The sequence below is a fragment of the Dendrobates tinctorius genome, unplaced genomic scaffold, assembly GCF_039654945.1.
Source record: "Dendrobates tinctorius isolate UK_male_01 unplaced genomic scaffold, ASM3965494v1 ptg000162l, whole genome shotgun sequence".
Lineage (NCBI taxonomy): Eukaryota > Metazoa > Chordata > Amphibia > Anura > Dendrobatidae > Dendrobates > Dendrobates tinctorius.
This window is the reverse complement of record NW_027361829.1, coordinates 21515201-21532836: the sequence shown is the minus strand read 5'-3', so window position 1 is coordinate 21532836 and position 17636 is coordinate 21515201. Positions and strand designations below refer to the sequence as shown.

The following is a 17636-nucleotide window of genomic DNA, read 5'->3' as shown; positions in this document are numbered from 1 at the left end:
CTCCGGCAGGGAGTCCAGGTACTTCGCCAACCAGTCCCTCATACCATTGCATGTGTCTTAGGGAAAATGGTGGCAGCAATGGAAGCAATATCGTTTGCCCAACTCCATCTTCGCCCACTGCAGCATGCCCTCTTGGCATCTTGGGACAAGAACCCATTTGCTCTCGACCGCCAGTGCTGGTTGTCCGCACAGGTCAGACAGGCACTCGGGTGGTGGAAAATCAGTTCCTCCCTTCCCTTTTACCCCGGACCATTGGTTGGTGGTCACAACCGACGTCAGTCTCCTCAGCTGGGGAACGGTTTTTCGCCATCACACGACCCAGGGACGTTGGTCGCCGCAGGAGGCATGCCTCCCAATCAACTTGTTAGAAATACAAGCGATCCGGCTGGCTCTGCAACATTTTCATCATCTTCTAGCAGGCCTCCCCGTCTGGATTCAATCGGACAATGCCACGGCTGTGGCTTACATAAATCATCAGGGGGGCACCCGCAGCAGGACAGCCATGCTCGAGGTGGGGCATGTCCTCCGCTGGGCCGAGAGAAACCACTCGGTGATATCGGTAGTCCACATCCCGGGTGTAAAGAACTGGGCGGCAGACTTCCTCAGCCGGCAGAGTCTTGCGTCCGGGGAATGGTCACTACAACCCGAGGTCTTCCGGCAGATTTGCCAAAGTTGGGGAACACCAGATGTGGACCTGATGGCCTCCAGGGTGACCGCCAAGGTGTCCGCATTTGTCTCTCGGTCCCAGGACCCGCAGGCAATCGCCGTGGATGCGTTGGTTCTGCCATGAAATCAGTTTCGCCTCCCATACCTATTTCCCCCACTGATTCCAGTGATTCTGCTGGCCCGAGATTTTCCTCGTCGGATGTGGTACGCACACCTAGTGCAGCTAATCGCCGACGTTCCCTGGCGGCTGCCAGAGTGCCCAGATCTGCTTTCCCAGGGCCCGATCTACCACCCAAACTCAGGGGCCCTGTGTTTCACGGCTTGGCCGTTGAATCTTGGATTCTGACCCAGGCAGGGTTCAGACGCAATGTGGTTGCTACAATGGTTAGCGAACGGAAACCTGCCTCAGCACGTATTTACCACCACACCTGGAAGATTTTCTTCACATGGTGTAGGGACCACGGTTGTTCTCCGCTGAGATTCTCTATTCCCAACATTGTAGCCTTTCTCCAGTCTGGCCTAAACTCAGGTTTAGCTCCAAGTACCCTCAGGAGAAAGATATCGGCCTTATCCTTCCTGTTCCAGCGCAGGATTGCTACCAATCTGTAGGTAAAGACATTCATCCAGGGGTTCTAACACTTGGTACCTCCCTATAGGACCCCTCTGGATGCCTGGGACCTTAACCTGGTCCTAGGTGTTCTCCTGGAAGCTCCTTTCGAACCACTACAAGATGTCTCTTTGACATACCTTTCCTGGAAGGTGGTGTTCCTCATGGCTATAGCATCAATCAGGCGGATCTCGGAGCTGGCAGCTCTATCTTGCCGAGCTATGTTTCTGATTTTTCACAAGGATAAGGTGGTTCTCAGGCCAGCTCCCCCTTTTCTGCCAAAGGTCGTTTCCTCAATTCACAATGAGGACATTGTCTTGCCCTCCTTTTGCCCGGCAACGGTACACCATGTGGAAAAGGCTCTTCATACGTTGGATCTGGTGAGAGCTCTCAGGAGGTACGTGTCACAGACGGCATCCTTTCGTCAGATGGAAACGCTGTTCGTGCTCCCCGAGGGTCGCAGGAAGGGACTTGCTGCCTCAAGATCGACCATAGCCAGGTGGATTTGGCTGACAATTCAGGAATCCTACTGCATCAGAGGCGCAGCTGTTCCAGCAGGGATCAGAGCACACTCAACTCAAGCAATGGGTGCCTCTTGGGCTCTTTGGCACCAGGCATCGGCGGAGCAGGTTTGCAAGGCAGCAACCTGGTCCAGCCTGCACACATTTTCCAAACACTACAATGTCCATATTCAGGCTTCAGCAGATGAAAGCCTGGGTAGAAGGATTCTCCAAGCAGCGGTGGCGCACCTTTAGACAGGAGGTGCGTATAGCTTGAACCGGTGAGTCGATTTCACACGCAGGGACTGCTTTAGGACATCCCACAGTCCTGTGTCCTCCAATGAGGTGAAGGAGAAGCGGGCATTTTTGTGGTACTCACCGTAAAATCCTTTTCTCTGAGACGCTCATCGGGGGACACAGCACCCACCCTGTTAGCCTATTGGCTCCTTTTTTGTTTACTAATATGTATTTTTGATAGTAGGTGGGTTTTCTAGACATGTTACCTGAATTACGGTTGATTATGTCTTCTTTGTGATTTCCTACTGCTTTTGCACCAAACTGGTTTCGCCTGTAATCGAGGTGAGGGTGTATACTGCGGAGGAGGAGCTAACCTTTTTTTCATTCACTTAGTGTCAGTTTCCTGGCAGCAGTAGCATACACCCACTGTCCTGTGTCCCCCATTGAGCGTCTCGGAGAAAAGGATTTTACGGTGAGTACCACAAAAATCCCTGTTTTTTTTTTTTTTTGTTTGTTTTTTTAAGTTTTCTATGTTAAATACAAAGCAAACATGAGTGTGAATTGAGCCTTATATGTATGCTTGGTTGTGAAGATATTATCATCATTCTTTTGCTAACTAAACCCTATTCTTTTTTCTCTACAGGTTATTTTTGAGGCCCTACACAATCAGGAACCACGTGGTTATGTGGTGGGTTGGATCATTGCCATCAGCTTACTAGTCGGAATCCTCATATTTCTTTTGCTGGCTGTACTGCTGTGGAAGGTGAGCTATAAGGAAACCCTGAGGAAATGAGATGCTAATTGTAGTTATGCGAACCTGTCCTAGGCTGATTCTATTGCATGTAGGAGTTAGATTTATGTTAAGTGGTTAATGAAAAGCTATGCCTGCAATGGACCGGCTGCACTGAAATAAAAGTCATCTCGTTTTTTGTGATTTTAGGTTTCATTTTCGGTCAATGTTTTTAACCACACACTGGCCTCAATAATGGACTGCTTTGCAACATTTTCAGATAGATGCTAAAGTGAAACATTGGAGCAATAGATATAAAATCCAGACCCTGCTGCAAATTTTTTTTCCATTTTGTACACAATGTTTGCTAATAAATTAACATTTTCCAGCTACATTTAATTTTGATCTGCAGTGCAGGCAAATTCTCGATATATACTTTCAATAAGACTGAATCCGTGTCCCTCTGAGACTTTCAGCACTGTTAATTAATATGTTTATGCCAGAATTCTGTTGTTGAGGTGACAGGACCTTGATTTTGAGCTATAAGATGAGGCCACCGCCTTTCAGGGCTTATCTACAGCATTCTATAATGCTGTAGCTAAGCCCCCGATCTGATCTGAAAGATAAGAAAAATAAGTTTTATTATTCTCCCCGGGTTAGGGGGGGAGGTCTGGTCCGATGGGTGTCACAGGTCCGGGTCCGGGCGCCTCCCATCTTCTTGGATGCCACCCTCCTGCTTGCTTCATGGCTCCCCAGCATCGCGCTCCTGCACAGGCATACTTATCTGCCCCGTTGAGGGCAGAGCAAAGTACTGCAGTGGGCAGGCACTGGGAAAGGTCAAAGAGACCCAGCGTCTGCGCACTGCAGTATTTTGGCCTGCCCTCAACATGGCAGAGAAGTACACCTGTGTAGGAGTGTGATGCCTTGGACCATGAAGCAAGCAGGAGGGCGTCGTCGCAAGAAGATGGGAGGCGCCAGACCCGGACCTGCGATGCCCATCGGACTGGACCGCTCCCCGGGTGAGTATAAAAAAACTTATTTTTTTATCTTGCAGGTCGGATCGCGGCTTATCTACAGCATTATAGAATGCTGTAGATAAGCGCTGAAAGCCAATGGCCCCATCTTATATCAGCCAAAATTGCTAACAGGTTCTCTTTAATAAGTCACAATATTTTCATGCAGCTCGAAGATTACACACAAATATTAGGACATTTGGAATTTACATGCCAGTCCCAGCCAGCAATGCCAATATAGGCTTAGCATAAGTGGGATAGGGCATTGCTAACCCCTGCACACTTTTGTTACCCCAAAAATACATCTTTACCAAGCAGCATATCATCAAGAAAATATGAGAGTTTAAATTCCCTCCCAAAGAAAGAAAAATATCAGAAAAATACTAATAATGCATTTTGTCATCTATACAAAAAGTTCACTTTATTAAATATAAAAACAGTTCCTCAAATGACAAAACATACAATTACAAAAAATACAAAAAATATATTATACAAATGTAAGAGGCAGATAATGATGCAACCGTGGTTGTGACATGGAGACATATGTAAACAAGGGACCAGAAACTCCCATGTAAAAATCAATAGTTATAATGCTAACAACAATAAGTGTCATCTATTAAATATCAATGTAAACATGAATAGAACATTTTTTTTTAATTTTTTTAATAGAGACACACTACGTTAGAAAGAGGGGAGGAAACATCCCAGTATAATCCATTAAGTAGTGTTAGCAAAAAAGATCATGTGTATAAACATCAAGAGTTCCCTTACCCATAATAAAGAAATGTCGCCACGTCACACAGAACACCCCGACGCGCGTTTCGCACCTCGCTTCCTCGGGGGGCGATATAATCCCTCCTGAAATTGTTCGCCTTAAATAGGCCCTCATATATGAGCCGGATCCAATCGCTCTGTGTAGAACGAGCGCATGGAGGCGGAGAGTCCGGCACCACTACATCACTTCCGGCGTCGGGCGTGCCATGTCCCAGGAGCAATTGCTCCACTGACGTCAGTGGAACATGGGCGCGTCATATCGACACCTTCCGTGATGAGGGTAACCTAGGAGACGCTGTCAACATGCGCACACACAGAGCGATAATATTGAAGAAACAACCAATAATAATGAAATCCATATAAGATACAAAAACCGCATATCAAACTAAAAACCCATTTTTTGTGTGTCTGATTATTATTATTTTTGGGCAATTCTGCATAGATATCATATAATGTATATCTGTATCCATGCAGTAGGTATGTAACATATTCCCCCCTTTTTTGGGTTAATATGTTTATATGTGTCTTTATTGTTTGTATATGCGTTTCAGTGGGGGTGCTTAGTATGTTTATGATCTCTTGATAATATGCATGGATGCGGTATAATTTAATATTTAACATATAAATATAAAAATATATATATTTGTATTTATGCAGTTTGTATGTATGGGTTTTTAGTTTGATATGCGGTTTTTGTATTGATATGCTATTTGGACAGAGAGTGTCCCTAATTAAATTATGGTATTTTTGTATATCCACATTCCTGGCTATGTATTCATCTTTACCAAGCAGTAGAGGACAGACAGAAAAAAATGATTACTGCAGAATCAGAATACACTGGGTTTGTTTGCAGACACCCAGGTCTATAAACAACAAACAAGCTAAATATAAAAACAGTAGGAGACATTCGACCAAGATTATTTGCAAAATGGCTTCAAGTTTTTTTCCAGGATACATTGGAACAACAAAGATATGGTTCCAAAAGTGGATATTCAATCTGAAGGTTATTCTGGGATATAAAGCTTTGGTGAATTAACCAATGAAATACTGTACCTATAAAACTTTGCGTGCTTCTTGGGATGTTAAACACACCATGAATTCTTTTATGTTAATAACTGTGGTAGGAAGTTGAATAAGAACCTTTGGAATATTGACATACCAAGATTAGATATTGGCAGCTAAGAAGCCATTGTAAAAAAGTGAAGCTTCTTAGCAGGGAAATGGGACACTTTACAATGATTCTATGGGGAATCAAGGACCTTATAGAATATAAGTTAGAAAATACTGTGTGCTTTTTATTAAGGAACTTAATCCAAACTGATCTGAAAACCCCTTAATAGAGTTGCTTCTGCTATGTCTTCTGGCATTCTCTTGAATTCCTTTGGCTGATGTGTTTGTGAAAAAAAGAACATTCCAAGATGCATTCCTTGATTTTGCCTTTGTGGATTTCCTATTGCTCATTTTATTGTTACTCATTTCCCAATTTCTGCCCTGGAAGTAATGGCTAATAATAAATGGCACCCCAGCCACATTGCATTAATGAGGGAGTCAAGTCTTTTTACAAACCTTCTGAGTCCTGTTTCAGGTGAAGGAAAACTGAGTTCTGAATAGAATACAGAATAGTTCATTTTGTCTCTTTAGCTTAGAATGCTTGGATGAACTTTTATAGCTGTAAATGTTATTTTCAGCTGCATATGTACCATATGGAAATTCTGTACAGTAAATTATTACGGAAAAACAAGGGCTATCACATCACATCTCCTGCTGGAATGCATTAGTTGCATGAATGTACTTGATAGCTCCGAAATACAGATGAAAAAGAAGGTCTCCAGGAATACAAGAAATCACACTATATTGGCAATATTATTTTTATGTTGTATGAAAATAATCATATTCTGTTATAGAGATGGTAAATAAGTAGCATTGGATACATTAGACTACAATGCTTTCTTAAATAAAGTATAGAAATTGTGCACTAGGAACAAATGTTATTCAGGTTGTATTAAAGTTTCATGCTGGGGCATACAGGTCTTGTGTCCCCATAGCAGTTGTCCTAATTGGGCCCACCACCCTTCCTAAAAAAGAAAAAAAAAATTGGTGGGGTCACAGGAGAGCATAACTCGTGACTTACAAACAGGGACATACATAGAAATCATGGGGCCCCATAGCAAAAGGTCAAGTTGCTCCCACAAAAGCTCAATAGGTTTGAGATCTGGTGACTGCGCTGGCCACTCCATTACAGATAGAATACCAGCTGATTGCTTCTTCCCTAAATAGTTCTTGCATAATTTGAAGGTGTGCTTTGGGTCATTGTCCTGTTGTAGGATGAAATTGGCTCCAATCAAGTGCTGTCCAGAGGGTATGGCATGGAGTTGCAAAATGGAGTGATAGCCTTCCTTATTCAAAATCTTTTTTACCTTTTACAAATCTCCCATTTTACCAGCACCAAAGCAACCCCAGACCATCGCATTACCTCCACCATGCTTGACAGATGGCGTCAGGCACTCTTCCAGCATCTTTTCAGTTGTTCTGCGTCTCACAAATGTTCTTCTGTGTGATCCAAACACCTCAAACTTGGATTCATCTATCCATAACACTTTTTTCCAATCTTCCTCTGTCCAATATCTGTGTTCTTTTGCCATATTGATCGTTTCCTTTTATTAGCCAGTCTCAGATATGGCTTTTTCTTTGCCACTCTGCCCTGAAGTCAGCATCCCGGAGTTGCCTCTTCACTATAGACATTGACATTGGCATTTTGCGTGTACTATTTAATGAAGCTGCCAGTTAAGGACCTGTGAGGCGTCGCTTTCTCAAACTACAGGCTCTAATGTATTTGTCTTGTTGCTCAGTTTTGCAGCAGGGCCTCCCACTTCTCTTTCTACTCTGGTTAGAGCCTGTTTGTGCTCTCCTCTGAAGGGAGTAGTACACACTGTTGTAGTAAATCTTCAGTTTCTTGGCAATTTCTCACGTGGAATAGCCTTCATTTCTAAGAACAAGAATATACTGTCGAGTTTCACATGAAAGTTCTTTTTTTATGGCCATTTTGAGAGTTTAATGGAACCAACAAATATAATGCTCCAGATTCTCAGCTAGCGCAAGGGAAGGTCAGGATTATAGCTTCTCTAATCAGCCAAACTGTTTTCGGCTGAGGTAACATACTTGTACAAGGGTTTTCAAGGGTATTCTAACCATCCATTAGCCTTCTTACACAATTAGCAAACACAAAGTACCATAAGAACACTGGAGTGATGGTTGTTGGAAATGGGCCTCTATACACCTATGAAGATATGGCATTACAAACCAGACATTTGCAGCTAGAATAGTCATTTACCACATTAGCAATGTATAGAGTGTATTTTTGAATCCTTTAATGTTAGTACTGTGCTTTTCTTTCAAAAATAAGGAAATTTCTAAGTGACCCTAAACTTTTGAACGGTAGTGTGTGTATGTATGTATATATATATATATATATATATATATACACACACACACATACAGGGCGGGCCATTTATATGGATACACCTGGGTGGGCCATTTATAAAGTTGGATCCAAAATGGCCGACTTCAAAATGGCCACCATGGTTAGCACCCATCTTGATAAGTTTTCCCCCTCCCATATACTAATGTGCCACAAACAGGAAGTTATCACCAACCATTCCCATTTTATTTAGGTTTATCCATATAAATGCCCCCCCAGGTGTACTACATATAAATGGCCCACCCTGTGTGTGTGTGTATGTGTGTATGTATGTATGTATATATATATATATGCCTTATCAGTGGCAGGTGCAGTCGGGCACAGCGCTCAATCGGGTGCAGGCCTTAATCTGTAAAAAAGAGAATTAAAATTAAAAAAGAGGTTATTCTCACCTTCCGACGGCCTCCTGTCATCTTTCCACGCGCCCGGCCTCGTGTTCCCAGTATTGCTTTGCGGCTTAGACCACTGATGACGTCACTCTCGCAAGAGAGAGAAAGAAGACCAACGTAACTCTTGCGAGAGCTAGAAAGAAGACCGACGTCACTCTTGCGAGAGCGAGAAAGAAGACCGACGTCACTCTCGCGAGAGCGAGAAAGAAGACCGACGTCATCAGCGGTCTAAGCCGCAAAGCATTACTGAGAACGCGAAAGAAGACAGGAGGCTGTCGGAAGGTGAGAATAACCTTTTTCTTATTTTTTAAATATTTTTTTACATGCTAGAGGGCCGCGGCAGTGATTGGTCGCGGCTACAGGGCCGCGTTGCTGATTGGTTGCGGACAGAGGGCCGCGATGCTGATTGGTCGTGGCTACACGGAACGGGGGGTGAGGGGACCATGCATACCAGGAAAGGGGGGTGAGGGGACCATGCATACCAGGAAAGGGGGGTGAGGGGACCATGCATACCAGAATTGGGGGTGAGAGGACCATGCATACCAGGAAAAGGGGGTGAGGGGACCATGCATACCAGGAAAAGGGGGTGAGGAGACCATACATACCAGGATTGGGGGGTGAGGGGACCATGCATCCCAGGATTGGGGGGTGAGGGGACCATGCATACCAGGAACAGGCGGTGAGGGGACCATGCATACCAGGAACGGGGGGTGAGGGGACCATGCATACCAAGAAAGGGGGGTTAGGGGACCATGCATACCAGGATAGGGGGGTGAGGGGACCATGCATACCGGGATTGGGGGGTGAGAGGACCATGCATACCAGGATCAGGGGTGAGGAGACCATGCATACCAGGAAAGGGGGGGTGAGGATACCATGCATACCAGGATTGGGGTGTGAGGGGACCATGCATACCAGGAAAGGGGGGTGACTGTGAGCATACATACCAGGATTGGGGTGTGAGAGGACCATGCATACCAGCAAAGGGGGGTGAGGGGACCATGCATACCAGGATAGGGGGGTGAGGGGACCATGCATACCAGGATAGGGGGGTGAGAGGACCAGGCATACCAGGATTGGGGGGTGAGGGGACCATGCATACCCCGAAAGGGGGGTAAGCCGACCATGCATACCAGGAAAAAGGGCTGAGAGGATCATGCATACCAGCATTGGGGGGTGAGAGGACCATGCATTCCAGGATTGGGGGGTGAGACGATGATGCATACCCCGAAAGGGGAGTAAGAGGACCATGCATACCAGGAAAGAGAGGCGAGAGGATCATGCATACCAGGATTGGGGGGTGAGGGGACCATGCATACCAGGAAAGGGAGGTGAGGGGACCATGCATACCAGGATTGGGGGGTGAGAGGACCATGCATACCAGGAAAGGGGGGTGATGGTGAGCATACATACCAGGATTGGGGTGTGAGAGGACCATGCATACCAGCAAAGGGGTGTGAGGGGACCATGCATACCAAGAAAGGGGGGTTAGAGGACCATGCATACCAGGATAGGGTGGTGAGAAGACCATGCATACCAGGATTGGGGGGGTGAGAGGACCATGCATACCTGGACTGGGGGGCGAGGGGACCATGCATACCCCGAAAGGGGGGTAAGAGGACCATGCATACCAGGATTGGGGGGTGAGGGGACCATGCATATCATGAAAGGGGGGTGAGGGGACCATGCATACAAGGATAGGGGATGAGGAGACCATGCATACCAGGAAAGGGGGGGTGAGGATACCATGCATACCAGGATTGGGGGGTGAGGTGACCATGCATACCAGGATAGGGGAGTGAGGGGACCATGCATACCAGGATTGGGGGGTGAGAGGACAATGCATACCAAGAAAGGGGGGTGAGGGGACCATGCATACCAGGATAGGGGGGTGAGGGGACCATGCATACCAGGATTGGGGGGGTGAGAGGACAATGCATACCAGGATTTGGGGGTGAGGGGACCATACATACCCTGAAAGGGGAGTAAGAGGACCATGCATACCAGGAAAGAGAGGCGAGAGGATCATGCATACCAGGATTGGGGGGTGAGAGGACCATGCATTCCAGGATTGGGGGGTGAGGTGACCATGCATACCAGGATAGGGGAGTGAGGGGACCATGCATACCAGGATTGGGGGGTGAGAGGACAATGCATACCAAGAAAGGGGGGTGAGGGGACCATGCATACCAGGATAGGGGGGTGAGGGGACCATGCATACCAGGATTGGGGGGTGAGAGGACAATGCATACCAGGATTGGGGGGTGAGGGGACCATACATACCCCGAAAGGGGAGTAAGAGGACCATGCATACCAGGAAAGAGAGGCGAGAGGATCATGCATACCAGGATTGGGGGGTGAGAGGACCATGCATACCAGGATAGGGAGTTGAGGGGTAGCATGGTCATATCAGGATTGGGGGTGAGAGCCATACATATCAGGATTAGGGGGGAGAGAACCATACATATCAGGATTGGGGGGTGCATTATTGCATTATTACTAAATCTTCAAAAGTGAACTGCATACATATTCTAGAATACCCTATGCGTTAGAATCGGACCACCATCTAGCCCACCTCCACCACCTCCATCATTTCCTCCTCCCCCACCACCCCATCATTGCCCATTCCACCAACTCCATCATTTCCTCCTCCCCACCTTCCCATTATTGCCCTTTTGACCATCAGTATCATTGTCCTTTCCACCACCCCATCATTGCTTTCTCCCCACCACTCCAATCATTGCCCTCTCCATCACCCCTATCATTGCCTTCTCCCCTTCACCCCATCATTGCCTTTTCCTCCACTTACACACACAGACACACACAGCACCATTTACCTCTCTGCACGTTCCCCCGCAGCGCTACACACACACAAACACACACACACACCACCACCACTCATCTCTATACACGTACACACACACAGCAGACAGCACCTCTCACCTCTCCGCATGTTCTCCTGCAGCCACAGCATCACCATCATCGGCAGCTTCCTCTCACTGTCACAGCGGCTGCGGTGTTGAATGATGTCATCCAGCTGCGCCGTTGACTGCTGTGTGAGTCAGGAAGCGCGGGCAGGAGCAGGAAGCAGGACGGATCGCTGCAGCTCTGCTGCCATTTTCTCTTGTAGGCAGCAGAGCTGCAGGGATCTCTCCCTGCCCGCCGCACAGGAGGGCAATCTGGCCAGGGGCCTCCCGGAGCCTTGGGGCCGGATAAACAGGCCAGATTGCTTTCATTATTAGCCGTCCTGCAGGGACCCCCTGGAGCCTCTGGGCCCTGTTGCAGCCGCATCGGCTGCACATGTGGCATGTCCGCCCCTGGCACAGCCATTGCAGTCCAACTCGGGCCCCCTCACCCTTCTGGGCCCCATAGCAGTTGCGTGGCCTGCCGCCATTGGCAGTATGCCATTGCTGGCAAAGTAATTTTGATCCTATTGAAGCCTCTTTGTGTTCCAACACATTAAGATGGAGAAAGCTGAAGGAACCTTGTTCCATCATTGATTTCAACTCCAAAATTGAAAATCTAGCATCATATTCTTCTGTTAAAAGCCTTGTGTTTATTTAGCAAAAAAAATTAAAAAATGGAAAAGTCACAACTTCACATCCAAATAAAAGTTAAAATATTGTGCAAATGAGTTTCAGATAGCTGTCCTTAATCATTGCAATGATTAACTACAGTCGTCTGAAAAGCATTTGCACAATATTTTAAGATTTACCATAGCGTTTACTATAGAGCTTTTGTCTCAAGTTACAAGAATTTCACCTTTTAATCGTCTGTTTGGAAAGAAATGATATTGTTACTCAAGGGGGCAATGTATATTTAAGTGGAATAATTATATATTTCATGTAAGGATGATCTTTGATTAGAAATATACTTTTGTTTGGGTAAAAGAAAAACCCTATAGCACAGGAAAAGGAACACAGCTGAATGGCAACCATAAGGAGATATAGAGTTGCATAACTTTATAATATTAAAAAAAAAAAAAAAAGATATGGCATGCAGACAAAGAGTGGCATGTAAAAGTTTGGGCGGCCCATTTAAGCAAATTGTAGATGAAATGATGTGTAAGAGGCCTAAATTTAAAGATGACACATTTCCTTTGTATTTTTCCCAAGAGATCCCACATGTATCTGAACTCAGTCTAAGGCCATATCAATGACCTGTATAGTTACATAGGTTGAAAAAGTCCCCGGTCCACCAAGTTCAGCCATTGTCCACCAGTTGTACATTTTGTCACAACATTGCAGGTTATAGTCAATTTAATGTGTATTTAGTAAATCATCCAGTCCTTTTTTAAAGGCAGTTACAGTGTCTGCCATTACTACCTCTTGTGGTAGGGCATTCCATAGTCTGACAAATATTGATACAAAATACTGAGTAGTGATTAACGCCTAATGACCCATAGTCACTCAGGCAGATGGAATTATAGCATGTGCCTCTTGTGGGCTATTATCACTGTATTATAGTTTTGTACTGCATATATCCATAACATGTCTGTACATTGCTGATAATGTCCCAGTCAATACCATGTAGTAAATTACGGTTCTTTTAATATGAGTGTAAAAATATTTTTTTTAACTTTTGGTAGACATCAATAGTTCTCCTATTTTATTTGGCTGTAAGTTCACTTTGTGCGTGTGGTTTGGGGGAAAGCAGGACCTCTCATACCATAGATCTAATGCCAGCATGCTCCACATGAGAACATGTTACTCAGAAATCCTGGCTGATTTCTTAATAGGCTATGTGCGTAGTCGGTAGAAGCATGCCAGGGCTGTTTTTGAAAAACATCTAAAATAGAGTGAATAAAAATGTTCTATTAGTAAGAAAAAAAAATTATTATGCGTGCATTTCTAATTGCTAAATATTATTTTATTACAATATTATTATAATACTAGCTGAAGAGCCCGGCGCTGCCCGGGCATAGTAACAAACTGTGGTTAGTTATAGCAAATTATAATTATCCTCCATCCCATAGTCCCGTGCCCATATACTCATCATACATATCCACGATCCCATAGGCCCGTGCCCATATACCCATCATACATATCCTCCATCCCATAGTCGAGTGCCCATATACCCATCACACATCCTCCATCCCATAGTCCCGTGCCCATATACCCATCATACATATCCACCATCCCATAGACCCGTGCCCATATACCCATCATACATCCTCCATCCCATAGTCCCGTGCCCATATACCCATCATACATATCCTCCATCCCATAGTCCCATGCCCATATACCCGTCATACATATCCTCCATCCCATAGTCCAGTGCCCATATACCCATCACACATCCTCCATCCCATAGTCAACCATTATAATATCATAATGAGCGGCGGGGCTTGCAACCTATGATGACATCAGCATCGCCATGGCAACCATTGTGACATCATAATGAGGGGCGGGGCATGATACACACACTTTTTCCCCATTATGTAGATAGGGGCAAAATTGTTTGGTGAATTGGAACGTGCAGGGTTAAAATTTCGCCTCACAACATAGCCTATGATGCTCTCGGGGTCCAGACGTGTGACTGTGCCAAATTTTGTGGCTGTAGCTGCGACGGTGAGGATGCCAATCCCGGACATACACACACACATTCAGCTTTATATATTAGATTAAGCATCATCCCCACACACATGCATGCACTATGTGTAATATTCTCTAGTTTTGCAATAACAGAAGCTGAAGTAGAAGAGAGAGGGAAAATCACAATTCTCACATTAATTTGAGTTGTTGGGGGTGGATTATAGCAACTATTAAGTTATCATCCACAGACATTCTTTGCCCTAGCCACTATGCTTAGCGGGTCCCAGAAAATCTGGCCTTCACTGGAATGGTCTCTGGGTTGCATCTACAGAGAAGCTGCTGACTGGTGGAGTGCGTTAGCAGCAGGGTAATTGACAAACTAGTCAAAAGCTGGTTCCATGGACAAAATCAGAAGACATGCAAGTAGTTAAAGGGAATCTGTCACCAAGTTTTTGAAAACTCTTCAGAGAGCAGCATAATGCAGGTAAAGTGACCCTGATTGCAGCAATGTATCACTTAGTTTGCTGGGTGCAGCAGTTGTGATACAATCAGAGTTTTTAGATGCAGCAGAGCGCAGAAAGTGAACCCCGCTCACAGCCCTGATTAACAGCTTTTTGTGTACATTGGATATGGACAGTAAGCTGCTAACTAATGGTGGAGGTGGAATTGGACCAGGATGCACACAGGCACCAATCCACCAGTGATAATCTCCTACTGATAAAACACTCATTGTATTGAAATACATATAGAAAAAACATGCATACAGATTCCTTTTAAGGCAGGCCAGTTTCAAACCCAAGTAGAATCCTGTCCTGTACATCTTAAAGGGAACCTGTCACTCCCCACAGGCGTTTTTAAGTAAAAGAGCCACCTTGTGCAGCACTAATGCTGCATTCTGTCAAGGTGGCTTTTATTTAGGGTACCTTCCCCCGCAGAAAGAAGCATTTATAAAATTGGTCAGACATATCTGATATTTGACAGGGGGGCAGGTCTTTCCCTCATGGACACAGATGCCTCACATACGTCAGTCATGTCCAGCTTTTGAATTTGGCGCCGCCTCCTCAGCGTTCATTTATTTTTCTCGCGCCTGCGCTGTAATATTCTTTCAGTGGTGCAGCAGGACCTGTGATGACGTCAGCACCATGTGACCAGTAGGGGCGGAGCTCAGCAGAGTAGTGGTGCAGCAGGACCTGTGATGACATCAGCACCATGTGACCAGTAGGGGCAGAGCTGAGCAGGGCAGCGGTGCAGCAAGACCTGTGGTGACATCAGAATATTACAGCGCGGGCACGAGAAAAAGATATGAAAGCTGAGGAGGCGGCGCCAAATTCAAAAGCAGGACATGACTGACGTATGTGAGGCGCCTGTGTCCAGATGGGAAAGACCTGCCTCCCTGTCAAATATCAGGTTTGTCTGACCAATTATAAAAACAATTATTTAGGTGGTGGAAGGGACACTAAATAAAAGAGCCACCTTGACAGAATGCAGCATTAGTGCTGCACAAGGTGGCTCTTTTACTTAAAAAAGTCTGGGGGTGGGTGACAGGTTCCTTTTAAGCACATGAGGGGCCGGGTCCTCTCCCCCTCTGTACCAGTCTTTTAATTGTAATTAATAAAAATAATTTGTATAAAAACCCTTTTGGAATCAATGGTGCTTTAAAAGCAATAATAATAAGTAAAAGGCAGAAGAGTTGTAGGTAACTATGGATCTTGTAATAGAGTAAGCAATTAAGAATCTAGCACCAGTAGCAGAATAAATATGAATAACTGACAAGGGACAGGGGGAAATTTGTTAGGTTGCCATGCTCTGATATTGCCTCTGAGACGCTAGCCTGGAATTGATCTGCTGAACAGTCCCAATCATTATCACCAGACAGGGCGGACATATCATTGGTGCAACCTGAGCAGCCGCACACGGGCCCAGTAGGTGAGGGGGCCCATATATGCCTCCAAAGCAGGTGCAATTTTGCATTTCTAGGAGATCTTGGGCTGCAAAGGGCCCATATACTGTATTGTTCTTGCACACAGGGTCCCTTTTCTGACTGTGTCCGCCAGTGTCACCAAGATACATGAATTAAAATACTGCACAGAAATGGACAGTATGAAGCTTTCCAGCCTTATTCCGGATTAAAAAATATGCTGGAGCTTTATTCCAACATGAATAAAAACATCCATCTATGAGATGCTTCCATTATATTTGTAATATACAAACATCCGTGGATTCCTATGTATCAAATTGTCAAGGTACCCGAAAATGTAAGCTGTAATCAGATTGGTACTATATATAACTACTAAACAAGGTTCTGCATTAGTAAGCAGGGTAAGAAAATACAAAAAATGCATATTGAACAAATATCATTTATTAGATGCAAAATACGGGTGGACCCGTAGAAGCGCATATTAGCAAGAAAAGTCGTCGTCCATAGTGTCTCCACTCAGAACTCTCCTGCCTCTGTGTTTTAATGTAAAATCCGAATAAAGGACATGTTATTGGGATGGTGAGTGCCACCTTTTGCTTTTTCTACTGGACATGGACATTGTCTCTATTTTTTTCACATGAGTTGGCACCCAAGATCCCTAGGAAGGTACACCACAGAATGCCTGTGAAATGGTAGCTGTGCCAATCACCTGTCTTTACTTTAATTACTTGGTCAAATATGTATTTTCTACAGCAATCATCCTGCCTAGCAGAAGAGCAGTTTTTTAATTTATTAGAATGACTGGCTGGATGGGGACCATGCCACCCAACAATGATGCACTGTCCCCTCTGCTGTCAGTGCCGCTTGCCGTGTCACAATGGAAACACCTGAGAGCGGAGATCTCTAGACTTACCATTGATATTAATGGCATGAAGGATCTGAATTTAGGGGGGTTGTTTAATCAGGATACACCTTTTATTCTATTTGTTCTTTCCTAATAGTGATTGTTAAAGCAAGCAACCTTTGGAACAAACAACCTACAATGAAAACTGGATGTAAATGCCCCAAAGAGTCTGTTGTCACAGTGAGAAGAGACACCATGTGTATATAACAATACAGAAAGTTTATTAAGTTCTCACAATGTAACATTAAAACAATAATACATTTAGTAAACGATGAGTTAAATGGTGAAGACAAAGCAGGGGGACTCTACATCATTATAGCTTAGGTCAAGCAAAAATCCTGGTCACTGTCTGTTAACGGCTATGACTACAGTCAGATAATGAGGGGTTTAGGGGAGGTGTGAGTTATATACAGTGGGGCAAAAAAGTATTTAGTCAGTCAGCAATAGTGCAAGTTCCACCACTTAAAAAGATGAGAGGCGTCTGTAATTTACATCATAGGTAGACCTCAACTATGGGAGACAAACTGAGAAAAAAAAATCCAGAAAATCACATTGTCTGTTTTTTTTTCATTTTATTTGCATATTATGGTGGAAAATAAGTATTTGGTCAGAAACAAAATTTCATCTCAATACTTTGTGATATATCCTTTGTTGGCAATGACAGAGGTCAAACGTTTTCTGTAAGTCTTCACAAGGTTGCCACACACTGTTGTTGGTATGTTGGCCCATTCCTCAATGCAGATCTCCTCTAGAGCAGTGATGTTTTTGGCTTTTCGCTTGGCAACACGGACTTTCAACTCCCTCCAAAGGTTTTCTATAGGGTTGAGATCTGGAGACTGGCTAGGCCACTCCAGGACCTTGAAATGCTTCTTACGAAGCCACTCCT

The 17636-nt window shown here is 44.9% G+C and overlaps 1 protein-coding gene across 1 annotated transcript in view; it reads left to right on the top strand.

Annotated features, from left to right (window-relative positions):
* Positions 1 to 17636, top strand: part of ITGA9 (integrin subunit alpha 9) — a 711654-nt gene that overhangs the window by 691381 nt on the left and 2637 nt on the right. The window contains exon 27 of the mRNA XM_073549890.1: positions 2654 to 2773. Within this exon, the coding sequence (XP_073405991.1) occupies positions 2654 to 2773 (120 nt within the window). The remainder of the gene's footprint in view (positions 1 to 2653; positions 2774 to 17636) is intronic.